This window comes from Rhinolophus sinicus, chromosome 16 (genome assembly GCF_057876585.1).
Source record: "Rhinolophus sinicus isolate RSI-liver-muscle chromosome 16, RSI-T2T, whole genome shotgun sequence".
Lineage (NCBI taxonomy): Eukaryota > Metazoa > Chordata > Mammalia > Chiroptera > Rhinolophidae > Rhinolophus > Rhinolophus sinicus.
The window spans coordinates 131,000,192-131,024,040 of NC_142516.1; the positions used below are offsets into that span (position 1 = coordinate 131,000,192).

Genomic DNA, 23,849 nt, shown 5'->3' on the forward strand with positions numbered 1-23,849 from the left:
TAATGCATCTTTTGGAACAAAAATTAATATAAGTCCCGGCAATATAATATAATATAATATAATATAATATAATATAATATAATATAATATAATATAATATAATATAATATAATATAATATATATGATATAATTAATATAATATAATACCGGGTCTTAATTTTTGCTCCAAAAGATACATTAGAGCTGATTGTCCAGCTAGGTCTTATTTTCAGGGAAACAGGGTAGCTGCTGACCAGTTATTCCACTTTGCATGGAACTTGGAGAGGTCAGATGTTGAAGGCATTGCAAGGCTTTCATGATTATGGATGTGGGTAAAAATGTTCACGAGTTGAAATGGGAAACCAAAAGCACTCTCTCTGACTCCTAGACACTGTTGCTAGGCAGGAAAACACAAAGTTATTGGGACAAAAGAATAAACAAGTCATGTGTCTAATCTTTGGTAGGTGAACTGAGCCAGCTTTGTGACACACCCTCGCTGGGCAACCAAAGCCCACTCAGCACCCAGAGTTCTGGGGTTTTTTGCAAAGCAAAACTAATATCAGATCACTTCATGAATGTCAAGTGCATTGAAAATCCAGACTAAGGACATGTGAGCCAGACCTCTGCTGAGCAAATCTGAGCATCCATAAAAATGCTGTTGTGTTCTGCACATAAATCCTTAGCTTAGCAATTAGGGTCACTCAGATTTACACAAGATCTGTGCGTGGTGTGTGTGTGTGAGTGTGGTGTGGAGAGGGGTACAAGGGTGACTGTATGCTGTGTGCAGGTGTAGGTGTTGGGGTGTCTGTGTGCATCATGCCTGCAACTTCTGGTAATTGGCCAGAGATCTATTCTCTGTAAAGATAGTACCGTTAATATGCAAATGAGAATGCCCACTCAATGAAAGCCTGGGATAAACTGACAACACCATAAACCACCTAGTTAATTATCTGGGTAACCTATCCTTCCTATTGTTATTATTTTTTAAATCTCACATCCTGTATAAGCTAGAAACATATCAACCTATGATTTTCATCCTGCTTTCCTTTGTATCCAGTGATTTTCATCCTTTCACTTATTTATTCAGTCAACAAAAATATATTGATTCTGTATGATGTGTCATGTACTCTGTTACAGGCAAGAAGGTTGCCCTTAAAGGAGCAGCTGACTGGATTGGTAGAAGGAGGTTGGGGAGAGAAAGGATAAAGGACTGGAAAGCAGGAAGAGAAAATGAAAGGATGTCAAAATATCTGAATCGTCATGAAGCTTAAATAGGTTCTTTCCCTAAAGATAAAAGGGAAAATTTAGAGAAAAATGTATGTTGTAGGCCTTTCACCATTCCTTTTATGAATGTCATATCCACTTGTATGGTGGAGAAATATAGGTCCAGACGGGCTCCACTGAGCTACCTAAGCAAAGTCTGCATATCTGCTGCTATTGCATCAGGAAAGTCACATTTTGAGCCCATGTGAATAGCAAAGGACCATTACTCAGAAACCCCACCAATTACTCTGCCATCATAAGAATCTAGCTAGTGTTTATATACAGAAATCCCCAATCCTCAGAGAAGTCTCTTTGGTTCTCCTCACCACTTTTCCCACTTGCACGATACCTAAGAGGTGGAAATGGGGACACCCACCTCCAAAAGTTGACAGTATAGAGGATTGTGAAATTCTGCTAGTAGGTAAAAATGTCTCCCCTGCTGAGATCAATATAAGACTAGCTGATAGGCAGTTTTCTTTCCCTTCCTCTAGCACAGTGGTTCTCAACCAGGGTTAGTTTTGCCTTGAGAGTTTATCTGAAAATGTCTGGACACAGTTTCTGTTGTCACAACTTGGGGGGATGCTATTGGCATATAGCAGCAGAGGTCAGGATGCTAAACATCCTACAATGTACAGGGCAGTCCCAAACGATTAAAAAAAAAAAAAAAAACTTTGAGGCCCAAAATGTGTGTAGCACTGAGATAAGAAATCTTGCCCTAGCATATCTGATGAGCCCTTTGTGGGATCAGTGGGCTTTTTCACATCTTCACAGTCATGATGACGCCCATCTATTATAGGACCACCAAGGCTGCTCCATACAGTGATGTTTCAGTGAATGTTGGGGGTGGGGAAACAGCACAGTGGGGGTTCTCTGAAGGATCCGTAAGAATGCTGGGCCTCCTGGACTTCTCCATGTAAAACTTTAGGGTTTTCACTGATGCTTTAATTACTGCCCTGTCATGTCACAAGGAGAACAGGTTGGCAAACGTAGGTACTGAACGAAATAATCTGTGGCATAATCTAAACATATAATGGTAATTAAGTCTGACAACTTAATATGCTACTGAAATTTAAATGTACAGTAGTAATCTACAATTAAGCAATCTTTTGTAATAGCACCCTGTCAGCCTGGAAGATTTCAGGTATAATACTGTGTACTATTAGGTAACAAAAATATTGACATTAGTAAAATGTACCCAGGCTATGATCTGACACATTCAAATTAACCATTGCTCTACAAGAAAAGATAAAGTTAAGACAGAAATTCAGTTTCTGTCCTTCAGCCTGTGTCAGAAGCAAATATTCCAGCAGTCACTTCAGTTAATATGGACTTATCTGTATCCGATAAGAATATTTAACTCTGAAAGTCTGGCTATTCCAAACCCCTCTTTAGAGGGAACTGGAATTTAAAAAGTGGAGTTCAAAGGAAAATTTCCTCTCTGAGGGAAACTGAGCTCATTTTTAACTGAAAATGCCAGCCAAACATTGTGTATTTTAATCGGGCTACAAAGTAGCTCTGAAAAGGGCATGGGCTTTGAAGTTGATGCTGATTGGGGTATCAAAACCCATCCATACGCCATTTAATCTTGGGCAAGTTATGTAAACCCTGAGGCAGTTTCCTCATTTTCGAAGGTGATCTAACTATTCTGGATTCACAGATTTGTTATGACCCTGGTGTAATTCTTATCTCTCTACAGCTTCTACTGCTCAAGCAGCCAGAGGGATCTTTTACAAATATTTATCAGATCACGTCAGTTCCCTACTTTAAACCCCATAATGATAACTCATGACACTTATAGGTAAATCATGTAGGTTCTTGCAGGCCAGTAGGGAGTGTGCATTTTCTCCCATTTCATCCTGTTTATACTGATTCTTTCCCATCTTAAGTCCCTTAGCCCATTCCCTCTGCCTGGATGGGTTTTTCTCACCTCTCAGGACTCCATTCCAAGTCAGAGAAGCCTCTCTTCAAACCCTACCTGAAAATACCTCTCCACCTCAATCACTAGACCCTAAAAGTCTGCTTTGTTTTGCTTTGTTTTGTTTTTCAAAGTACTCATCACTATCTGAAAATATTTTGTACTGGTAACATGTTATGTAACTGGGGCAGAGGTTCTTCACAGTCCTAGCATGCATTAGCTACTCTTTTAATATTTGCAGAAGAAAGAAAGGAAGGAAGGATAGATTGATGTCAAGAAGGAAGAAAAGGAGCATAGAGCAGATAAAGCGTCTTGCACACTTCTGAGAATAAAGTAGGATCTCAGTTCCCCCAGGAATGCCTGCATTATAGAAATCCTAGAGACGTTTTAAAGGGAAAACAGTTTAAGGTATCCAGATCTCCTCCTAAATAAGATTTACCAGTGAATTACGATATATGATCTCTAATCTTGATGTCAACCCTCCATTTTTAAAATTTTATTGAGGTAACTGGTTTATAACATTATATAAGTTTCAGGTGTTCAACATTATAATTCATTATCTGTATACACTATAGCATGCTCACCACCAAAAGTGTAGTTTACATTCCTCACCATACATTTAATCCCCTTTATCCGTTTTGCACTCTCCCACCCCCGACCCCTCTGGTAACCATCAATCTGGTATCTGTATCTGTGCCCTTGTGTTTGTTTTGTGTGTTCATTTGTTTCTTTTTGTTGTTGTTTGGGGTGTTTTTGTTTTGTTTTAGTTTGTTTTATATTCTATGTATGAGTGAAATCATATGACTGTTGTCCTTTTCCATCTGACTTACTTCACTTAGCCTACTACCCTCAAGGTCCAACCTTCCTCAGAAACAGCTGTGTGAACAAAGCTAGCCCTCTAAGCTTCCATTTCCTCACCTAAATTCCTAAGGTCACCACCAGCTCTATCTGTAAACCAAATGCATTGGGCTCTTACTGTGCAGTTTCAGTTTTTCCCCCCAAATTTATCTTGAAGCATGACTCAGAATTTTAGTGCTTCTCAGAAATAGCTCCAGTTCTACTTCCCATTAACAGGAAGTGGCTCTTTTACTGAATATTCCTTGGGGCGATGGAAGAGGTGGTAAATATTGCAGTACATCACAAAATCTCCTTTTGGATTTGTTCTTTTCCCCCATCCCACCGCCCTCCCTTTGTCTGTCTCTAGGCTGACTCACTTACCTGTTCACTCCATTCATTTCACATCTCAGTCTCCTCCCTACCATTTACCTGGCTCAGTAAACAGAGGGCGCTCTAAATATTTCACCCTCTTCCAAGGCAGCATGGAATTTTAATTGCAAGCAGAATTTTAACTTGCACAGTATTTTTTCCCTGTTACTAGCCTTCTCAGAAAAGTTAAGAAAGGTAACCAACAGTTTTAAAGCATAACTTCTGATGAATTGTGTTTGTTCCTTCCTTCCTTCCTTCCTTCCTTCCTTCCTTCCTTCCTTCCTTCCTTCCTTCCTTCCTTCCTTCCTTTCTTTCTGTTTTTTAACTGGATCCCAGCTTCCCATATCTCTCTTCCCTTTACTTTCTTTACATTTTCTACTTTAACTTGGACACCAAAACTCTGGTATCATGCTTGATTTTGAAACTCTTTGTAGTTCACTGCCTGATAAAGCTGTTTCAGGCCAGTGTTGTGTGTCGTCTCTCTTTTGGAGCCAAGGCTCACAGAGGTAAATGAATGGTCTTACCTCCTAATACAGGAGGGAAATCTGTCTATAAACTGAGCACAAAGGGCAAAGGCCCCAAGTGACATCCCACCCCAGTTTTTAAGGAACTCTCAAGGCACTCACGGTTGGAATGGACCAACAAGAGATGGGAGGCAGACATTTCTGCTAATGAAGAAAGAGGACATACGTGGGTTAGCATCTCAGCCCAGAGAAGATCTCAAAGAGGCAGATAGCACCAGCATCCAGAAACCAGCTGCAATGTTATCAGATGCTGCCATGGAGCAGCACCACCTATGTATTCAGTTTCCTAGAAGTTCTATAAGCAAATGGGTGTGCTGAGGGCTACTGCCTGCCTGAACCATTACCCAGCGCTCCCACGCTGCGGACAGTCAGCATGTTTTACTTATCGTGTCAGTAGCAAGGACCTGTAGAGCTTTATCTTTTTTGTAATTTGTTGGAAGTGCCATTTAGAACACACACAGACACACACACACACACACACACACACACACACACACACACACACCATGTTCAAAAGGAGAACCTGAGGTTGCCCCAATTTCTTTTCTTTTTTTTTCTTTTTTTCCCCTAAATATTGTAAAGGATTTGGGATTTGGGTATGAGAGTAACTTTACTAACATAAAGCACCGAGTTATGTGGTGTGTGTCTATATCCTTGTCACGTTTTGCAAACCACTTTGTTTGCATTTATCAATCTCTTTTCTTCTTTGTTATTGTCTGTGTCCACAGAGGGGATTTCACAGTACACTGGTGGATGTGGTGGGAAATCAAAATACCGAAGAATCCCCATCCTCACTGAACTCCGTAAGTTGTGTTTCAAGGACAAAATTCAAGGGAGACATCTATAATCCATAATTGATGTCTCAAGGTTCTTGTTCAAGTCCACAGTCAAAGGACTGAGGAAGCAGAAGGAGGCACGGAGAGTACAAAATGCCTGACTGGACAGTACCCGAGTGGTGACATCACCTAGCAGAGCCTGTTACATCTCTGCGTGCAGGAATAGCATCTGCCTTCTGTGCTCTTCCAGTTAGCCGGAGAGGGAGATCCCCACTGGCTCATCCTTATTCCGAGGGACTCTCCCGTGGGAGGCAACATGGACTTGATGGCTGCTAGAAAGGCTGGCCCTGTACCAGAGACATTAGGTCAGGCGCCTGCCTTTCCTGTAGTGATCCCAGGGCTAGCACTGGGGCAAGGCAAGTGAGGTGCCCAGGGTCCAGACGTCAAGGAGATGCTTGCTCTTGGGGTCCTTCAATTTTGCGTCCCAGGTGTCTCCCCATGTAATCTTATCCTGGACCTGAGTGGCACTATTCTAAAATGGAAATACTTTATGCTGAAATACCAGAATAAATTGTTATCTCTTACCAACGTCTTATGGAAAATGCACCTATATGAAACGTTCCTAGGTATGAGAAGCTCTGGGAATAGAGAGCAGGGTAGGGAAGGCAGGGAAGGTGCTGTGTGCATTGGGGATGCATTTGTGAGGCATTAGGGGACATACTGGGATATAACACTGATAATAATGATGAAAAAAGGGGAAGATCCCTAAGAGGGGAGCAGTTGCTTTAACAGAATGGACCAACTCAAAGATATCTCTGTGAAGCTGGTCTTATGCATGTGATTTGAGTGGATTCCATAGTATAGCAACATTCTTAATGGGTGTTTTCTGACCTAGACTATATAAGCTGAGTGAAACTTATACCAAACTAGATGAACACACCTCTTAGTTCCAGAAATGAAGCAGGGGCACAGAGAGGAATCAGTAGGTGACAGTACCATGTGATCTGGGAGTGACTGTACAGCAGGTAGAAAATAGTCTAGTTACCCTGGATCCTGGAGCAGCAGCTCTGCAAATTCAGCTTTGAAGATCTCAGATTGCTTGATCCTGGCCAGTGTCAGCCAGCCTATTTGTACCTATGTACCTTGAAACTGTTGGCTGCAGTTTTCATTTATAGTTTATTTTTACTTCTCTATCCTTTTGAACCGTCTTTAACCCTGAGGTGTATGTACACTAAGGACACTGATTAGAAGACTGTAATGGAAGAGTTAGAGTGGCTGGGACGGGGCCAGTCAGGGGCTCCCTGGCCCAGAGGTGCATCTGGTCACTCTCGAGGGACTCAGAGCTTTGTTTAGCTGAAGATTTCTGGCAGCAGAAGGCCCTTGTCAAATTAGCTTAACAAATCACCTGCCAGCTCACTGTTTTTTGTTCTTTGGCTGGAAAGGGTCACAATGACATGAGAGCTGCAGATCTGACTGCCAGCACTTTGGTATAGAATGTACAGTGGCCTGCAGGAAAATGGCTAGGAAAACTGAGGCCACTGGTTTAGGATGACACAGCAAGACCTGGACAAGGGCTCCTGGGATATGTGTGTGTGTGTTCGGGGTTGGTGATGCAAGGAGAGGAAATGATGTGTTCATAGGAAATGTGGTTTGATATTAGTCATACTTTGCTCATCTTTTATAAAAATATATAGTTCTTGGAAGAAGATTATTTACTAATACCAGCAGTACATCACTTCTGCCAAACTTACTAAGGAATAATTTAAAGAATTAGGGAGTAATCCAGTCTTAGTTAGGAATGTGTTTTGAGTTTGTGTCCAATAGATTTTGTTTTGATCTATAATGTGACTTTCAAGAACTGTAAAATGTCTAAGACTTTAATGCTACTTGCAAACTAGCAAGTTAACCTGCCACAGTTTCATGGATGCTGGCAGAAGACACAAGACCACTAGGTCAAAGACAAAGAATAGTTTATTACTCACAGCAATGCTATAGCCAGAGTATCATCATTTCTGTGCTGGTTGCCACAGGGTGACATGAAAAGGGCCAAGTGATACCTCTACCTACTGTGGATTACTTTATAGGAGAGGAACCAGAATCTCTTATAATGGGCAGTAAACATGATTTCTCTTTATTCCACTGAGAAATATCCTCTCTGTCTTCCAATGCTATTCTCTGTGCAAACATTTCTAAAGCAATAGTCTTAGAACCAAGCCAGACTGTACCTCTGCTGTCACTCCCACACATGACCAGTTGGGTTCACTTCAAAGCCTTCCTACAGGGGTCTGAGTTGCTGTCCTGGGCCAGTATAGGTATGCTAATGGATAATATGGCCACTACTACACTGGCCTCAGTTAGCATCTTTCTTTGACTCCTTGTTACTAAAACTGTAGTCCATGAATCAGCAGCATCAACAGCATCTGGAAGCTTGTTGGACATGTGGAATCTCAGGCCCCACCCTAGACACAGAGAATCAGAGTCTGTATTCTAACAAGCTCCCCCAGGCAATTCATATACACATTAGATTTTGAGAGGTACTGTTTTAACTCATTCTGGACCCAGATAATCTAGGACCACAAGTAAATACCAAGCCATCTATGGCACAGTCTTATTAAAAAGACTAACTGGGGCAATCACATATTCCTATTTATGTCTATTGACCTAGTGCAGTTATTAAGAAATCTCCCTTTTACTTCCAAAAGTGTCCGGGTTTGAAAGATGCATTACATAAGGGTGACAATCAGGACACTTGCATGGAGAAACTGAACCTGAAGTACAAAGGTGTCCCCTTGATGATGAAGGTATCTGAGAGGGATATACATCCTTAAGGAATGAAGAAAATACTTGGGAAGAAGAAAAATGTACTGAAGTAGTGGCAGCTCCCACATTGACCCCAAAGTAGGCATAAAATCCTTTGATCAAGTGGTCGCCCCATTCTCTGCCTTGTGTGGCAGTTCCCATATTCTTAACCTTGCCTGCCTGTCTTTCCTGTTTGCCCCTTTTGTCTTGCAGAAAATCCTTCCAACATCCACTTTATTGAACAGCTTGGTGGAATGGAAGGGCATCTCTCAGGAACAAGCCTGCATCTCAGCACTTCCTTTTCCACAGGCGCTGTCTTTTCTGGCAGTTTCTTGGATTCCCTCCTGGCCACAGTAAGTGCAGCTCAGCTGAGGAGCCTCCAGGACCAAGCCCTTAGGAGAGGGGAGAGCGGATGGCTGAGGGCATGGGTAGATGATGATAATGTCTCACAATTCCAAATTCTCTTTGATTTTTTCAAAAAAGCTTGTTCACGTACAATATTTCATCTTTGCTCACCACTACCTGACAAAGGCAGCCAAATCTTCACATTTTCAAAATTAAATACTTAAGAGCTGGAACATTTGATACCAGGGGGATTGAGCAGGTAAGCTGCCGAGTACCTGCCTTTCCGCTTCAAGTGCATCTCAGCAGACCTGGCCCTTTGGTATCAGAGCTTAGGATATACTATTTTCTCTTCTCTCTCAAATATCCCCAAAAGCTTACACAGAAATCAGCCATAAAGAGACAGGGAGTTCAAGGAAAAAGCTTTGGCCTTTGGTGGTGTGAGTTTTGTTCATAGCTAAGTCAAGTCTCCCCCCGCATTGCCCTCCCTTGGGGTGGATTTTTGACTCTGGTTGTTTTTCAGCTCTCAGCCCCTCTTGGCCACTGAGTAGATCTCTTGTATCAATTATAGGATTTCTATAAGTAGAATGAATTCATTGTACAAATACCTACCGAACAGCTACTCTTCTGGGTGCTGGGGACACAGCAGAGATGAAACAGACAAAAGTCTTTACCCATGTGGAGCTCATGCTAATGGAAAAAATTGACATACACATGATAAATAAGGAAGGATATGTCAGATAAGGTATGTCAGATAGATATAGGGGCTAAGATGATGTGACGTAGGAAATGTAGGGTTTGGGGAAGCGGTTGCAGGTTTCAATAGCGTTGCCAGGGAAGACAGCACTGGGAAGGTGGCACACACATCGAGTCTGGAGGCGGGGAGAGTGCAGGCCATCGTGACCTTTGGGGAAGAAACTCTCCATGCAGAGGGGAGAAGGGCCAGGGCAGTGAGGTAGGATCTGTCCTGGTGTGTTCAAGGAACTTTACTAAAACTCACAAAATCTGCATGTGTGAATGGCCGCAAGAACTCCTCCAAAGGAAATCCTTGTAACCCACTGCCTCACAGACTGCTCCTGCCGGCATTTTCCAAAGAAAGGGCTGCACAATGACTAAAGATCTTTATACAGATGCTTAAATGCACAGGGCTCTGAGCACAATGTGACAGACTTGCTGCCTCCTGGAATTCCACGTAGAAGAGACATCATTCCTGAATTGTATGTGTGCCTCAAAAGTGCAGTTTGCACTTTTAGGGGAGTGTGGCTGGGGCACATACATCCCCCTCGTGGCATCAGTCCCTTTTGGTACTGAGGAAATTAAGTTGCCCTGGGCTCTGCCCCTACTAAGCCTTAGGGGAGAATGGGTCCCATAAATCCCATAGGGTTCTCAGAGAATGATGCATCGATGATAGTTTAACAAGCTGGGAGACTGAATTTCCTAAAGGGTTAAGCAGCATTTAGCCAGGGAGAGATGTACTGAAGGGGATCCTTTTCTGGGAAGGTGGCTCTGTCGTGGAAAGGGTTTTGAAACATTGTCATTGATACGTCAATTACCTTGCCTATAATTAATGACTCCTGTGTCAGGCAAGAGGTGACTTTTGATGAACTGGACCTGTCTACAGGAAACATTTTTGATGACTTTAAGTCCCAGTTCTCATCAGAGATTTCCTAGATGGCAGGCAGCTTTGTGCCTTAAATTAAATTTGAGCTGTAATGAAACTCCACTGGCCCACAGGCAGGAACAGAGTCACAGATTCTGCTTAGAGTTGGTGGGAAGAGCAGAATGGGCAGAGAAGGGCTGAAACAAATGAATACGTAATAAGCTGAGGAAACATGAGCTTGCTAATAGAGTCAGCACCTGGCCTTCTCATTGCTCACCACACTATTTTTCCAATGCATTGATATTGAAGTTCTGCTGAGAGGAGCCATATCCCAGAGTGCTCCAGGGTTGCTGAGGAGCCAGGCAGGGAGAATGAGACCAGGATGCACCCACCATGCTCACCTACATCTTCCCACCTGTCGGGACAACTCTACTCTCATCTGTGTCGTGTAGGAGGTTCCTGTGTAAGATTTGATTTGGAGAAGGATTTCTGCTGTTAAGACTTTGAAAATCACTCCCAAGAGGTTAGACTGTATGACAAACAGAGAGACATAAAATAGAAGAACCAGAATCCTGTTCTCCTCTTTTCCGAGACAGGTTTCCAGTTTCTGGTCAGGAGTCCTGTACGGGAGACAGCTGACAGCCATTCTGCCCCATTTTACATGTCCTTTCTGTCCCACAATTTCCCCTCACCAAAGAACAGCTTCCTGCTTTGGCTCTTCCCTCCTGCTGCCCAACTCAAAGCATCAAGAGGTGTGTTTGCAGTGCTGCACAGTCAGAGGTTATAATTCGATTAAAGTGTTTGTTTCCCTGACGCCCATACTATACAGTAAGGCAAGGCTCAAATTCAGATAGATTCAGAACAGACTCCCTCAGCGAAAAGATGGCTAACACCTCAGCAGTTTCTGAAACAAGATGAGATCACCAGTCTATTGACTCCAGTCTTGGTGGACTGTATCCCCAACCTAATACTGAAGGGGCCTCTTCCTTCTCACGAGTACTCAGAAAACTTAACAGTGCATCTCCACCTTTTGCTCCTAGTCGCCTTTAAGAAACACAAAGGAGAATGAACATGCAAGCCCTGAGAATAAAACAAACTCTGAATAAGCTGGTGTGAACTTGCCACTGCTCAGAAATGCTGAAGTTTTATTTCAGATTTTCATGCAGTTTTTTTTTTCCTTCCTTCCCGATATGCCTGTGATTTTCTTTCAACATAAAATAAAAGATTTCCCCTCCAAATCTCCTGATTCGTTTGATACTATGGCTTCACGTACCTCCTAGTATACTACTGTAAACTCCTGCCCCAATTGGAGAAACATGCCTGTAAGGAATAATTCAGATTCACTTTTAATCTTCTCTCAGTTCAGTGCTATAAAAATTAAAATATGGAGAGGCACTCAGACCCATAAGCAGGATTCCCATAGAGCTTTACAATAATAGAACTTCAGGACTGGGCATGAATTACAGAGCATTTTCCTTTATTTATAAGGAAAGTGAGGCCCACAGAAGTTACATGACTTTCTCAAGGTTACTCTTCGGGTTCGTTGCAGTTTTCCTATCATGTAGTCTTAGTCTCAATTAGAAGAATTTCTCAAAGAATGTTTGGTCATAAGGCCTTTTGAGATTCTCAGAATAATAATCAGCAAGTGGATAAAATGTTAGTATCCATGTTATTAATTAATATTCTAAGTTATAAGAGAGACCTCAAGCTTCATTGTCACTATGTAACAGTTAAAACTCTTTGGGCTGCAACATTTTCTGACATTGGAAGTCTAAATCCTAGTCAATCGGATTACATTTCAATTTAGGTATTTCCTTGAGAAAGAAAAAAGAAAAAAAAGGAGGAAAGAAGGAAATAGGGAGGGAAGGAGGGAGGGAAAGAAGGGAGGGAGGGAGGGAAGGAGGGAGAAGAGAAAAAAGAGACCAATAAGGCCAATACCATAGAACCCCAAATGATAAAAATATGAGGTGAGCCCACAGAGTAAGGATGACATGTAAATCCCATTATTTTCCCCAATATAGAATTGCAGTCCTTTTGATGTCAAAACTGAGGGAATGATATATTCAAAAGCTAAGCCTCTGTCAGTTAAATATGTAAAGTACATGTTTCCTTAGTGCGTTTGACACCAGGATAACCCTAGAATTTACTCCTTTTCTTTAATCAGTGGTGAATTATTCTAACAGCATTGTTTGATCACTCTACACGATGGCCACTTGTTTTTAAACGGATTGTGGCTCAACCTAGATGTATGTCCTCTGTTCCCTCCTGGATTTCAGGGAGCTGATTCCATAAGCACACTTTGAGTGGTAGTGGGAGGGAACAGAGGGGCAATTTAAGGAGGAGGCCATCACTCAGGGTGGAGGAGGCATATGAAGTCATCTTCTACCCTGAAAAATACTATGAAAGTTATATAGATTGTGTTATTTCCTAGGTCACCTTGTCCCAATGGCCTCTATGTTTTACTAGCAACATGTTGTTCATTTCTTAAAAATCAACTTTCATTTGCAGTCAGTATTCTTACAGCTTTTGAACAGTGCCTTGTTCAGTGCACTCTGAGGGCAGGGATGTTAAGTTGACATAGTGCATCCTTTCTGCAAGAGCACATAACTTAAAGTGTTGCTCAGAGTAGGACCTGAGGACTACCAATGTCAGAACCACCAAATATGACCTTTAAATTCTGATTCCCACTCCTGTCCATAAATTCTGATCCAGTAGATCTGGGATCCCAGAAATCCGCACTCATGAGTATCACTCCTGGTGATCCAGATACATGAGAGCCAGTGTTGAAGAGAACAGAATTCAGTAATGTGTGCTGTGTATCGCGTTTCATCTGGCAAACAATGTTTAGAGATAGTTAGGTATCATTATATCAGCCTTAAAGAGTATAAGACTGTTGCTGAGAGAGAACACATGAATCATCCAAAGGTATGCAGCAAGGCCGTGCCAGTCCAAGACTTGAACTCAGGTGTGTTTCAGACAAACTACTAAACAGAATAAAAGTCAGTGGCCGTGGGATCACAAAGAAAGGAAAACTTCATTCTGAGGAGGAGGCCGGCACAGAGCTTACCAAGCTGATGAGAGAGGAACCAGATGTTCTAAAGTAAAGGCATAAAAGAGCAAATGTATAGTTTGAGCAACTACACATACCATTGTGTACTGGAGGGACCATTCCTGGAGGAGATGAGCTTGCTTTTACAGCAGAGATATGACACCGAACGTTTCAGGAGGTGGACGGCATGATGTGATTTGTTTCTAGGGAATCTCTCTGGAAGCATTTTACATAATGAGTTGCAAATGAGAAGAAAAACAAGGAAGAGTAGTAAAAAGGTCCCCATCATAACCCAGGCTTTAGAAGATAAGTCCCTGAATTTGGGAGTAGAGAAAGTAAATGTTAAATTTTTTACAAAAATAACAACTGAAGTCATTCCTATTACTTATAATAAAAAACATTATTGACTTTTATATAGGTAATATATAAACGTATGGATGCTTATTTCTACTGGACTCAAAGTCTAACAGATGACTAAGGGTAGAAAATTTAACACATTATATATTCAGTAGGTTTGAGAAAATCTAATGGGTAATATATTACACTGTTATTTATATGCCTGGCAATGCCTAGTCTGTACTGAATGAGGTAAGAATCCTTTGGAAAAGGAGTTTCAGAACATGACTAGGGTTATGCAGACTCGAAATAGTCTCCAAATCAGAAATTGGCGCACATGTCCTCCTTTGGTTTCATTTTGATGCCAAAGATTCTAAAATTCCATTCATTTATTCAATAATTATAATCTGTGAAGTACAGGATAAGACTGATGGGAGATCTAAATATTAATATGACCTAAATCCATATTTGTCCTCAAGTAGGTCACAATCAAAAGGAAAATAAGTAGATTCATAACCAGAAGATTCAAGTATAGATGACAATATCAGTAGTCCCCTCAAGAAAAATCTACAGAAATCTCATCAAATACATATTTTCAAATGTATGTTGAAGATTACTAGGATTTCTGTGGCCTGATGTCTTCTTCTGGTCAGTTTTGGAAGAGAGGACTTCTTTGGTGGCAGTATAATTACCCAGTTTTTTTCTTCTGTTATAGCGTAAGCCCCAAAGGAGCAGGAACTGGGTCAGTCTTCCTTTCTCTGCACTTTGCCTAACTCAATGCCCCATCCAAAGTGCCAGCTTTTAGTTGATTTAATAATAATAATGAGAGAGACTGCTTTGCATCACTGGGTCTATTTCAAGCAGGAATGCCCAAGCAATCTCTAAGACTGTACGCCCCCACCATTTACGTGTTGGCTTTTCTGACTTCACACATGGCCTGTCCTTGTTTTCCAGGCCTTCTATAATTACCACGTCCTGGAATTACTTCAGATGCTGGTGACAGGAGGGACAAGTTCCCAGATGGAACAACATTTGGCTAAAGATAAGTTCTATGGGCCAACTGACTGCAGCACTACAAATATGTCTGGAAGAAAGCGGTGTAAGCTGGGGCTTCTGCCCTTAAACAAAACCATTTTGTCAGACATTCAAGTGAGTCTACTCTTAATAGAATTTCCCATTTCCTTCTCTCTCTAAGTTTTTGAAAATGGTCCAGGCTATTTGGGTTTTGAAATGGCCTATAGCACAGAAATATTAACATTAATAGTAACAAGAAATTACTACAACTTAGAGTACTTTATAATTTGCAGTGCATTTTCACATGTGTTATAACAACTCCAGGAGGTAGACAAAGTTGTTATTATCCCCGTCTTCCATATAAAAAAATCCAAGTCCACAGCAAGAATCAGAGAGGTCCAAAAACTTGTACCCCAACAAGGGTATTATTAATAAGTGTAACAACTAATATTTACTGAGCATTTCCCCTGTGCCTGTCTGCTTTTTTTTTTTTTTTTTCACTTAATCTGTCCAAGGTTTTACGTAGTAGGTATCGTTATTAATCCCACTGAATAGATCAAGAAGCTGAGGCCCAGAGAAACAAGTACTTACCTGAGACCACATTGTCTGCCAGTGGCAAAGCAGGGCTGCTTCTAAGGCAGCCTGACATAGGTCTTCCCACTCTTCTTATACCGGAACCACTAAAGAAATCTGATCAGGTCAACTAAAATCAGGCATTAAGGATTCTGTGTTTGGGTCTAAGAAACTGACTGGGCTAGACATTGAACAATGCTTGAGTTTTCTTAGCCCAGTGAGCTCGTGAACAGTAGATTATAGCAAGAGAGAAGTGAACCATGATGGCAGATTCCAGTGGAACATCTGGACATTTGGGGATCAGAGTAGAGTTCTATCCTAGGAGCAAGTAATTTACTTCTCAGCGTGGTGCCTTTTGGTTTAGTTGACATTAACACTGCATTTAGCTCGCCAGTGTAATTGTAGGGGCAGACTTTTGTAAGGAAATACCTTTTGTTGGTTCAGAGGACACCAGCAGAACCCCTTCACAAGGAGCAGGCTCTTCCACGCCTCTGTGCCTGGTGTGTCTTGACAAATACTGCAAAAGGCAAGCCCCATGCTCTGTCATCTCCCTTCCAGGTGCAAACAACATTCCAGAATTCCCTCGGTATGGTTGAGTCCTTTGTACTTCTGTGGTCCTGGGTTCCTCACCTATGGTTGTCTTGAGTGATAACTCCTATATGCCCAGGACAACTGCCATCGGCAACTTCCTGTTGGTATCCGAGGTGACAGTGGACTGGTCAACACACGTGTCCTTCCTTTCGCGACTTAGGTCTTGTCCTCACTTTGTTCTTTACCCTGAGGAGTCACACACAGAACTGACCAGACCTTTTTCTTTTTTTTTTTTAATTCACTGATCCTATTAGCTGCTGCTTTTGAACCTGTTGTCCACGTGCAATGCCCTTGTTGGCTATAGCCTGAGAGCAATCTCAAGACGAGTGCTCAGGGCTATAATCTGCTGTCGAGTGGGATAGGAAGGTCACTCTCTGGAGGTCACTTGACATCCCAGCTACTTACATACACTGCATATGGGATTTTCCAACCTGTTGCTTATTAATGGTTACCAAAACAGCAGTGGTGATCAACACAGCATAATGACATGCCACACCACACCCACCAGAGGATCCTGAAAGACCAGAAAGATAAAAAGTCATTGGGATTAGATGCACACAGCTCATCCTAAACCTCACTTCCGAGCTACTTGGCACCACCACCCTAAAGACCTTAAGAAATATTTTCAGGTTTTCCAAACTTGTCCCAAATGACTCCAATAAGTGCCTGTCACTGCTTGATTAAAGGGCCTACAGACTTTTGTTTTTTTCTCTTCTCTCTCCAGCCAAGAGAGACCTTTGGGCAAGTTTTCTGTGGCTCATTAGATAATTTTGGAATCCTGTGCCTTGGCTTATACCGCGTGATAGATGAAGAGGAGTGCAACCCAGACCACAAAAGGGGAGTATGCCCGCATGGGAAGCGCCCACCGCGGCCAGCCCCCTGTAAAAGCCACAGCTGCTTTGTTCTATGTGAAAGAGGAGTCTAGAACTCAAGGTTGACAGTTGCAAAGAAGGGTGCAGGGGGAGGGGATTACGATTTAGGAACAAGGAAGCACGCACATGAGTGACAGGAATCAACCCTGGTAATTAGGATCCGATGTAAGCCATGTAAGAGTGGTGTCTCTGTCTCCAATGAAAACTGAAACAGAGATCCAGATTTTAAATCAGGTGTTTGCTTGTTTGTAATGTACCCCTCATCCATGTCTGTGTATCTTTTTAAAGCTGGATGGCACTGTCCACATTGGAAAGATTTACTTGCTTTATACTGGATTCATTGGGTAAATATTTATTAAGTGCCTCTTTTCTAGCCACTGTGCTTTGCACATATAAATTATTGGAGTGATATGTTCAAATCTAAGTTTAAAGAAAGATCAATATGACAGCAGTGGGGGAGATAGAGGAAATGTATGTGGAGGGCAGGAGGAAAAAAGAGAATGCAGTCTACAGACAACCCAGTAATGTAGATCCAAAGTAAGATGCTCACAGTGGGAATGGACAAGACTCAGTAGAGGAACAGAAACTAAAAACAATAGAGTAGAAATAGATTGATGGAACCTGTTCCAAGAGAAAGGGGAAGGAAGCCAAATTCCTCAGAGTAGTCTTGAATAGAAAGAAAGACAATTTCTCTGCTTATAGGAGAAAAGAAGGAAAAGAGTGTATGTCAAGACAAACATAGCTATAGATGAGAGGTGTACTTAAGGGAGTTTTTATGTGACACTGGTCTTTCTCAGTGAAGTACAAGCATAGCCATTGATGAAAGCAAAGATGGAGGAAGTATTACAGGGAGTTGAGAAAAAGGTGAGAGTTTAGATTAACTACTGAGAGGAGTGGAAGAAGAGGCTTACGGTGGATTTCTGGGTGCAACACTAAACTGCAAGGACAAAGGATCGGAGGTCCTGCTGAAGCTGAAGAGTAGCTGTACTCTTTCTCTGTCATTCTGGAAGGGAATGACAGAGAAAGAATGATAGAAGTTGTGGTCAGAGAGTGATATATTGAAGCCTAAGATTTTAGAGGTGGGACATGCCAGGAAATGATAACATCCAGTTTGTGGCCAGGAGATAAAGATCACTGGGTAGTAGAAGTCAAAGGAATGTGTCTGGATGTTGGAGTTGTAAACCACATAGACACTGCAGGTATGTAAGATGACAGGGACACTAGAGTTTGAAAGAAAAAGTGTCCCAAGTGCCAAAGGCCTAAATAAACATGGAGGTCTACAGATGACACTGATGAATCAAGAGGGAGGGTGATAGGGCTGTAGAATATTAACCACAAAGATGGTGGGGAAGAGTGATGTTCTGGAAGCAGCATTAGGAAGCATGAATGATGCTGGTCTCTCTCTCTCTTTCTCTCTCTCTCTCTCTCTCTCTCTCTCTCTCTCTCTCTCTCTCCCCCTCTCCCTCTCTCCCCCTCTCCCTCCCCCTCCCCCTCCCCCTCCCCCTCTCCCTCTCCCTCTCCCTCCTTCCCTCCCAGTCACCCTCCCTCTCTCCCTCCTTCTCCTTCTCCCTGAATTCCATCCCCATTCCCCAACACCTCTGGAAACCCTGTGGAACATGGTAGTTGGGAGAATGTGCAGCCCACACTTGAGAAGACCTCATGGAAGGAAATAATATTTCTGTTTTAAAAGGAGTATGTGATTATAGTAGATCTTGTTGAGAATATTATAAAGGTTACAGAACACTCACTGGGCAAGATAAAAGTGGGAAGATTATTCAGTGAAAGAAGGTCAGTGTTTCATTGAGTTTGGTGTTTAGGAAAGAAGAGGTGATTATTTGGGGCAGCAATGACGAAATGCAGGATGAAAGGCCTAAAAGGTTATCCTGCCACAGCATTCTGACATGAACACTGGTGTATTAATTAATGTAACTCACAGTTATTAAGGATTTGCTCTGTGCCTGCTATTGTCCTGAGGCATCCTGCCTCCCTGCTTTCTTTCCATGTAGGTCCAGGCTCCGAGTGTTCTTTAGGACTCATTGACATTCACTGTTTACTTACCAGTCAAGGTTTCAAAAGGCACTTTAGTCTAATATTTGTTTCTTTTTTTCACTGACCACACAAAATTCTGTGTGAAAGTTGGTGGCATAAGCATTAGGGTAGGTGTAAGCCAGGATGGAAATAACTGAGTGCAAGTAATCTTCCAGTTTTGATAAAGCGTGGCTAAGTATTGTGCCAATGGAATTTTTTATTGTAGTGGATATTAAGAACATAGAAACCTGGAGTCAGAAAGGCCATTAGAGATGTCAGTCCAAACCACTCCCCTACCCCTCTCCCAACAAGATAATGAGAAAAGCAAGGCCCAGAGAACGGAGATGCCATGGGTACAGTCAGAGATGGTTAGTGTCAGAGGCAGGGACAAAGCCAGTCTCCCAGTTCCTAGTGTATGACCTCTTCTACTGCACTATTTCAGAGACATTTACTATTCACAAGAAACCAATGAAGCAAAGCAAAGCAAAAAACATTGCCTCCCTTGGCCCAGCCCAATGACTGCCTTACTTTGGCCATTGCCTGTAGCCATACTGTTCCAGCTGCGGAGGCTCAGATTCATCTTTGCCTTTTCTTACAGGTTTGTGATCACTCGGCCAGCCAATGAGTTTAAGCTTCTGCCCTCAGATCTTGTGTTCTGTGCTGTCCCTTTCAACATTTCTTGTTACAAAAAGGGTAATACTTCATATCAAGGTCCAAATGAAATTATAAACATTATTCCACTGACATCAGAGGCACCTACAGACATAAATTATCCTCCTGTTGAACAGACGACAACACAATCCTTAAATACATTAGTCCATTCTTTGGAGCCAAAAACTACTCTTGATAGTGATTATAAACAAGCCATTTTGACTCACAGTGGTAAACCATTACCTCAGACACATCTAGGCGAAACCATGAAGGAAAATGGAAAGGCAAACATGAAGGAGACCATAAAGTACAACGTTTCTGCGTATCCAAAGTCAAACTAGACCTGCCGATATTCTCCACAAGCTCCTAGCTTGCTACTTATAAGGCATCTCCAGAGATGGTGACTGAACAAGGAAAATAAAAATGGAAGCATGCCATTTTCATGCCCATTGCTTAGTGGTCGATCAGCAAGCCCACATTATTTGAGAAGAAGCAGAAGGCTGATCCAATCCCACTGGATCTGGCGTGATAAATAAAGAAATATATGATAAATGCCTCTGGAAGGAAAGTTCATTGCTCTGTGTCTTTTAAGTAGGAAACATGTTAGTCTGAGCTGTGTTAAAGAAGTCCTTCAGCGCTTGCTGGGTTCCTCCAGTCAGGGAATACAAGTAATCAAGATAACAGTGAAAACTAGACACCAGAGACAAGAAATAAAGAGCCCCCAAATCAAGAATCTTACATTCTTTATCCTCAAACAGGCAAATAGTACACTAGTATATTATCTCTCTTTTTCTCTCATGCTTTTTCTTTCTTCATCTCTCTCTATAGGAGGTCACAAAGACCAGATGAGAAGATGGGAAGATGCTGGTTTGAACTGGCAACCAGTTTGTATAAAACTAAGACCTAGGTATATGCCTGGCTCAAGAATGAATATTAGATTACATGGGATGGGATAGATTGAAACGTATCGCGTAGATTGAAATATAACCTCCCAAATTCTCTAATTCAAGAATAAAGACATCATGGCATAAAAAGTATAAAATATTTCCCCATATTCCAAAAGGAACAAATACACTGTTCTATAAACCTTATCTTCAATTAAGTAATTTAATCTAGGTATTAACCTGATAACACAGTAAACAAAAGTTCAGGACATCCAGGAAGTATGGTGGTCTTATAAGGATGAACTTTATGAGCTTTATAAGCAATGCCTTCTTGTGTTATAGATACAAACTAGATAGAAAGGAAGAGGGAAGCAAAATAAACCATACTTCTCATAAATTGTTTTACATGATTTTTATGATATCCTTCACATTTTAAATACCATCTTTGCTGATTTGATATTATTACCTCCACTTTACAAAGGAGGAAACTATGTCACGATAAGGTTGGCAAATAAAGTATACCAGGTTAAATTTGAATTTCAGACAAATAACACATTTTTAGTTTGAGTGTGTCCAAATTAGCTAGTAAATAATCAAATGAATATTTAAACCTGGTTTATTTGACTCCAGCACTTAACACGCATTATGCCTCCAAGCACACAAATAAAATAAGTAAAACAAAACTGAAAAAAAAAAATTCATCCACAGGAAATACAATTTTGTATTAATTAAGCTTTGGTTGTAATGAAATCAATTTATGTGGAAAAAAAGTATAAGGAAAGTTGTCAGAGACCAAGGAAATTTATTTTCTTTTTTTCAAATTTTTATATTGAAGGTTTAATATACAGTTAGAAGGTTTATGATACAAATCCCCCCACCACTTTTCCATTATTTTTTCTTTATATTATACTTAATTTTCTAAAAGATTTTTATTAAAATATAGCTAATATACAACATTATATTAGTTTCAGATGTACACCACAGTTATTCAACATTTATATATCTAAAGAAATGATCACCATGGTAAGTCCAGCAACCATCTGACACCATACCATGCTATCACAATATTATATTCCCTATGCTGTACATTACATCCCCATGATTTATTTGTTATACCTGAAAATTTGGACCTCTTATTCACCTTTACCTGTTCCCCCTCTTTTTAATTTTTCAAGTACAGTTGACATTCAATATTATATTAATTTTAATTGTACAGCATAGTAGACATTAGTATAGTTTAAGAAATGATCCCCCTGACTAGTCTAGTACCCACCTGGCACTATACCTAGTTATTACCATATTATTGACTATATTCCCTGTGCTTTGCTTTACATCCCCATGACTGTTTTGTAACTACCAGTTTGTTCTTCTTAATCCCTTCACCCTGCCCCCCAACCTCCTCCCGTCTATCACCCAAAAAGTCTATTACCAGTATGAGACCATACATAGTTATTACAATATTATTGACTATATTTCTCACGCTATACCCTATATCCCCATGATTACTGTGTAACAACCAATTTGTACTTCTTAATCGCTTCCCTTTTTTCACTCATCCCTGACCCCCTCCCATGAGTATGTTCTCTGTACCTATGAGTTTGTTTCTGTTTTGTTTGTTTTATTTCTTCTTTAGATTCCACATATAAGTGAAATCATATTGCATCTGTCTTTCTCTGTCTTACATACTCCACTTAGCATAATACCCTCCAGGTCCATTCGTACCACACAGATGGCAAAAAACCATTCCCTTCCCTGGCTGAGTAATTTTCCAGTCTATGTACCACCTCCTCTTTATCCATTTTCCATTGACAGACTCACAGGCTGCCACCACAACTTGGCCATTGTAAACAATGCTGCAATGAACATATGGATGCACATGTCCCCTCAAAGTAGGGTTTTGGGTTTCTTCAGATAAATACCCAAAAGTGGGATTACTAGGTCCTTCTTTGTCTCTTGTTATAGCCTTTGTTTTAAAGTCTATTTTGTCTGGTATAAGTATGGCTACACCAGATTTTTTTTGTTTTTAAAGTTTCCATTTTCATGAAATAACTTTTTCCATCCCTTCACTTTCAGTCTGTGTATATCTTTCAATCTGAAGTCATTCTCTTATAGGTAGCATTATGTAAGGGTTTTGTTTTCTTATCCTTTCAGCCTTCCTATGTCTTTTGAGTGGAGCATTTAATTCATTTACATTGTAAGTAATTGTTGATAGATATGTAGCTATTGCCATTTTATTATTCATTATTTTGATTTTTTTTCCTCCATCTTAAAGAAGTCCCTTTAAAATTTCTTGTAATACTGGTTTGGTGGTGATGAGCTCCTTTAGCTTTTTCTTGTCTGGGAAGCGCTTTATCTGTTCTTCGATTCTACATGATAGCCTCAGTGGGTAGAGTAATACTGGTTGTAGGTTCTTGTGTTTCCTCATCACATTGAATATTTTGTGCCAATCCCTTCTGGCCTGCAAAGTTTCTGTTGGGAAATCAGCTGATAATCTTATTTGGGGGGCTCCCTTATAAGTTACTAGTTGCTTTTCTCGGCCTGCTTTTAGGCTTCTCTGTTTTCTTTAACCTTTGTCATTCTAATTATGTGTCTTGGTGTTGGTGTGCGTGGGTTCATCTCGTATGGGACTCTCTGCACTTCCTGGGCTTATATGTCTATTTCCCTCGCCAGGTTAGGAAAGTTTTCAGTCATTATTTCTTCAAATAGGTTTTCAATTCCTTGCTTTCTCTCTTTTCCTTCTGGTAACTCTATGATGTAAATATTGCTACACTTGATGTTGCCCCAGAGGTCTCTTAAACTCTCCTTATTGTTTTTATTCTTTTTTCTTTTTGCTCTTCCAATTGGGTGTTTTCTGATACCTTGTCTTCCAAATTGATGATTCAGTCCTCTGCTTCATCTAGTCTGCTGGTGATTCCTTCTAGTGCATTCTTCATTTCAGTTATTGTGTTCTTCACTTCTGACTGGTTCTCTTTTATGGTTTCTATATCCCTTTTATGCTTCCTATTTCTTTGTTGAAGTTCTCACTAAGTTCCTTGAGCATCCTTATAACCATTGTTCTGAACTCTGTACTTGGTAGTAGGTTGCTTGCCTCCATTTTGTGTAGTTTCTTTTCTGGAGTTTTCTCCTGTTCTTTCACTTGAGATGCATTTTTTTCCTTTTTTTTCTTTTTCTTTTCTTTCTTTCTTTTTTTTTTGTTTCCTCATTTTGGCTGATTCTCTGTTTCTATATATTAAGTAGATCTGTTATGTCTCCCAGGCTTGGCCAAGTTGCCTTATGTAGTAAGTGCCCTCTGGTGCCTTGGCACAGCCTCTGGTCACCTGATCCAGGTGCTCCAGGAGTGTCCCTTGTGTGGGTTGTATGTATCCTACTGTTATAGTTAAGTCTTGATTGCTATTGGCACATCAGTGAGTGGGATTGACCCTCAGGCTGATTGAATGTGAGGTTTG

General features: G+C 41.0%; 1 protein-coding gene across 1 annotated transcript in view; it reads left to right on the top strand.

Moving 5' to 3' along the window:
- KCNU1 (potassium calcium-activated channel subfamily U member 1) overlaps positions 1-19,860 on the top strand; it is a 119,587-nt gene extending 99,727 nt beyond the window's left edge. Inside the window, exons 23-27 of the mRNA XM_074331502.2 lie at positions 5,617-5,691; positions 8,677-8,816; positions 14,745-14,939; positions 16,693-16,817; positions 19,467-19,860. Coding sequence (XP_074187603.2) covers positions 5,617-5,691; positions 8,677-8,816; positions 14,745-14,939; positions 16,693-16,817; positions 19,467-19,860 — 929 coding nt within the window. The remainder of the gene's footprint in view (positions 1-5,616; positions 5,692-8,676; positions 8,817-14,744; positions 14,940-16,692; positions 16,818-19,466) is intronic.
- Positions 19,861-23,849: the final 3,989 nt, after the last annotated feature.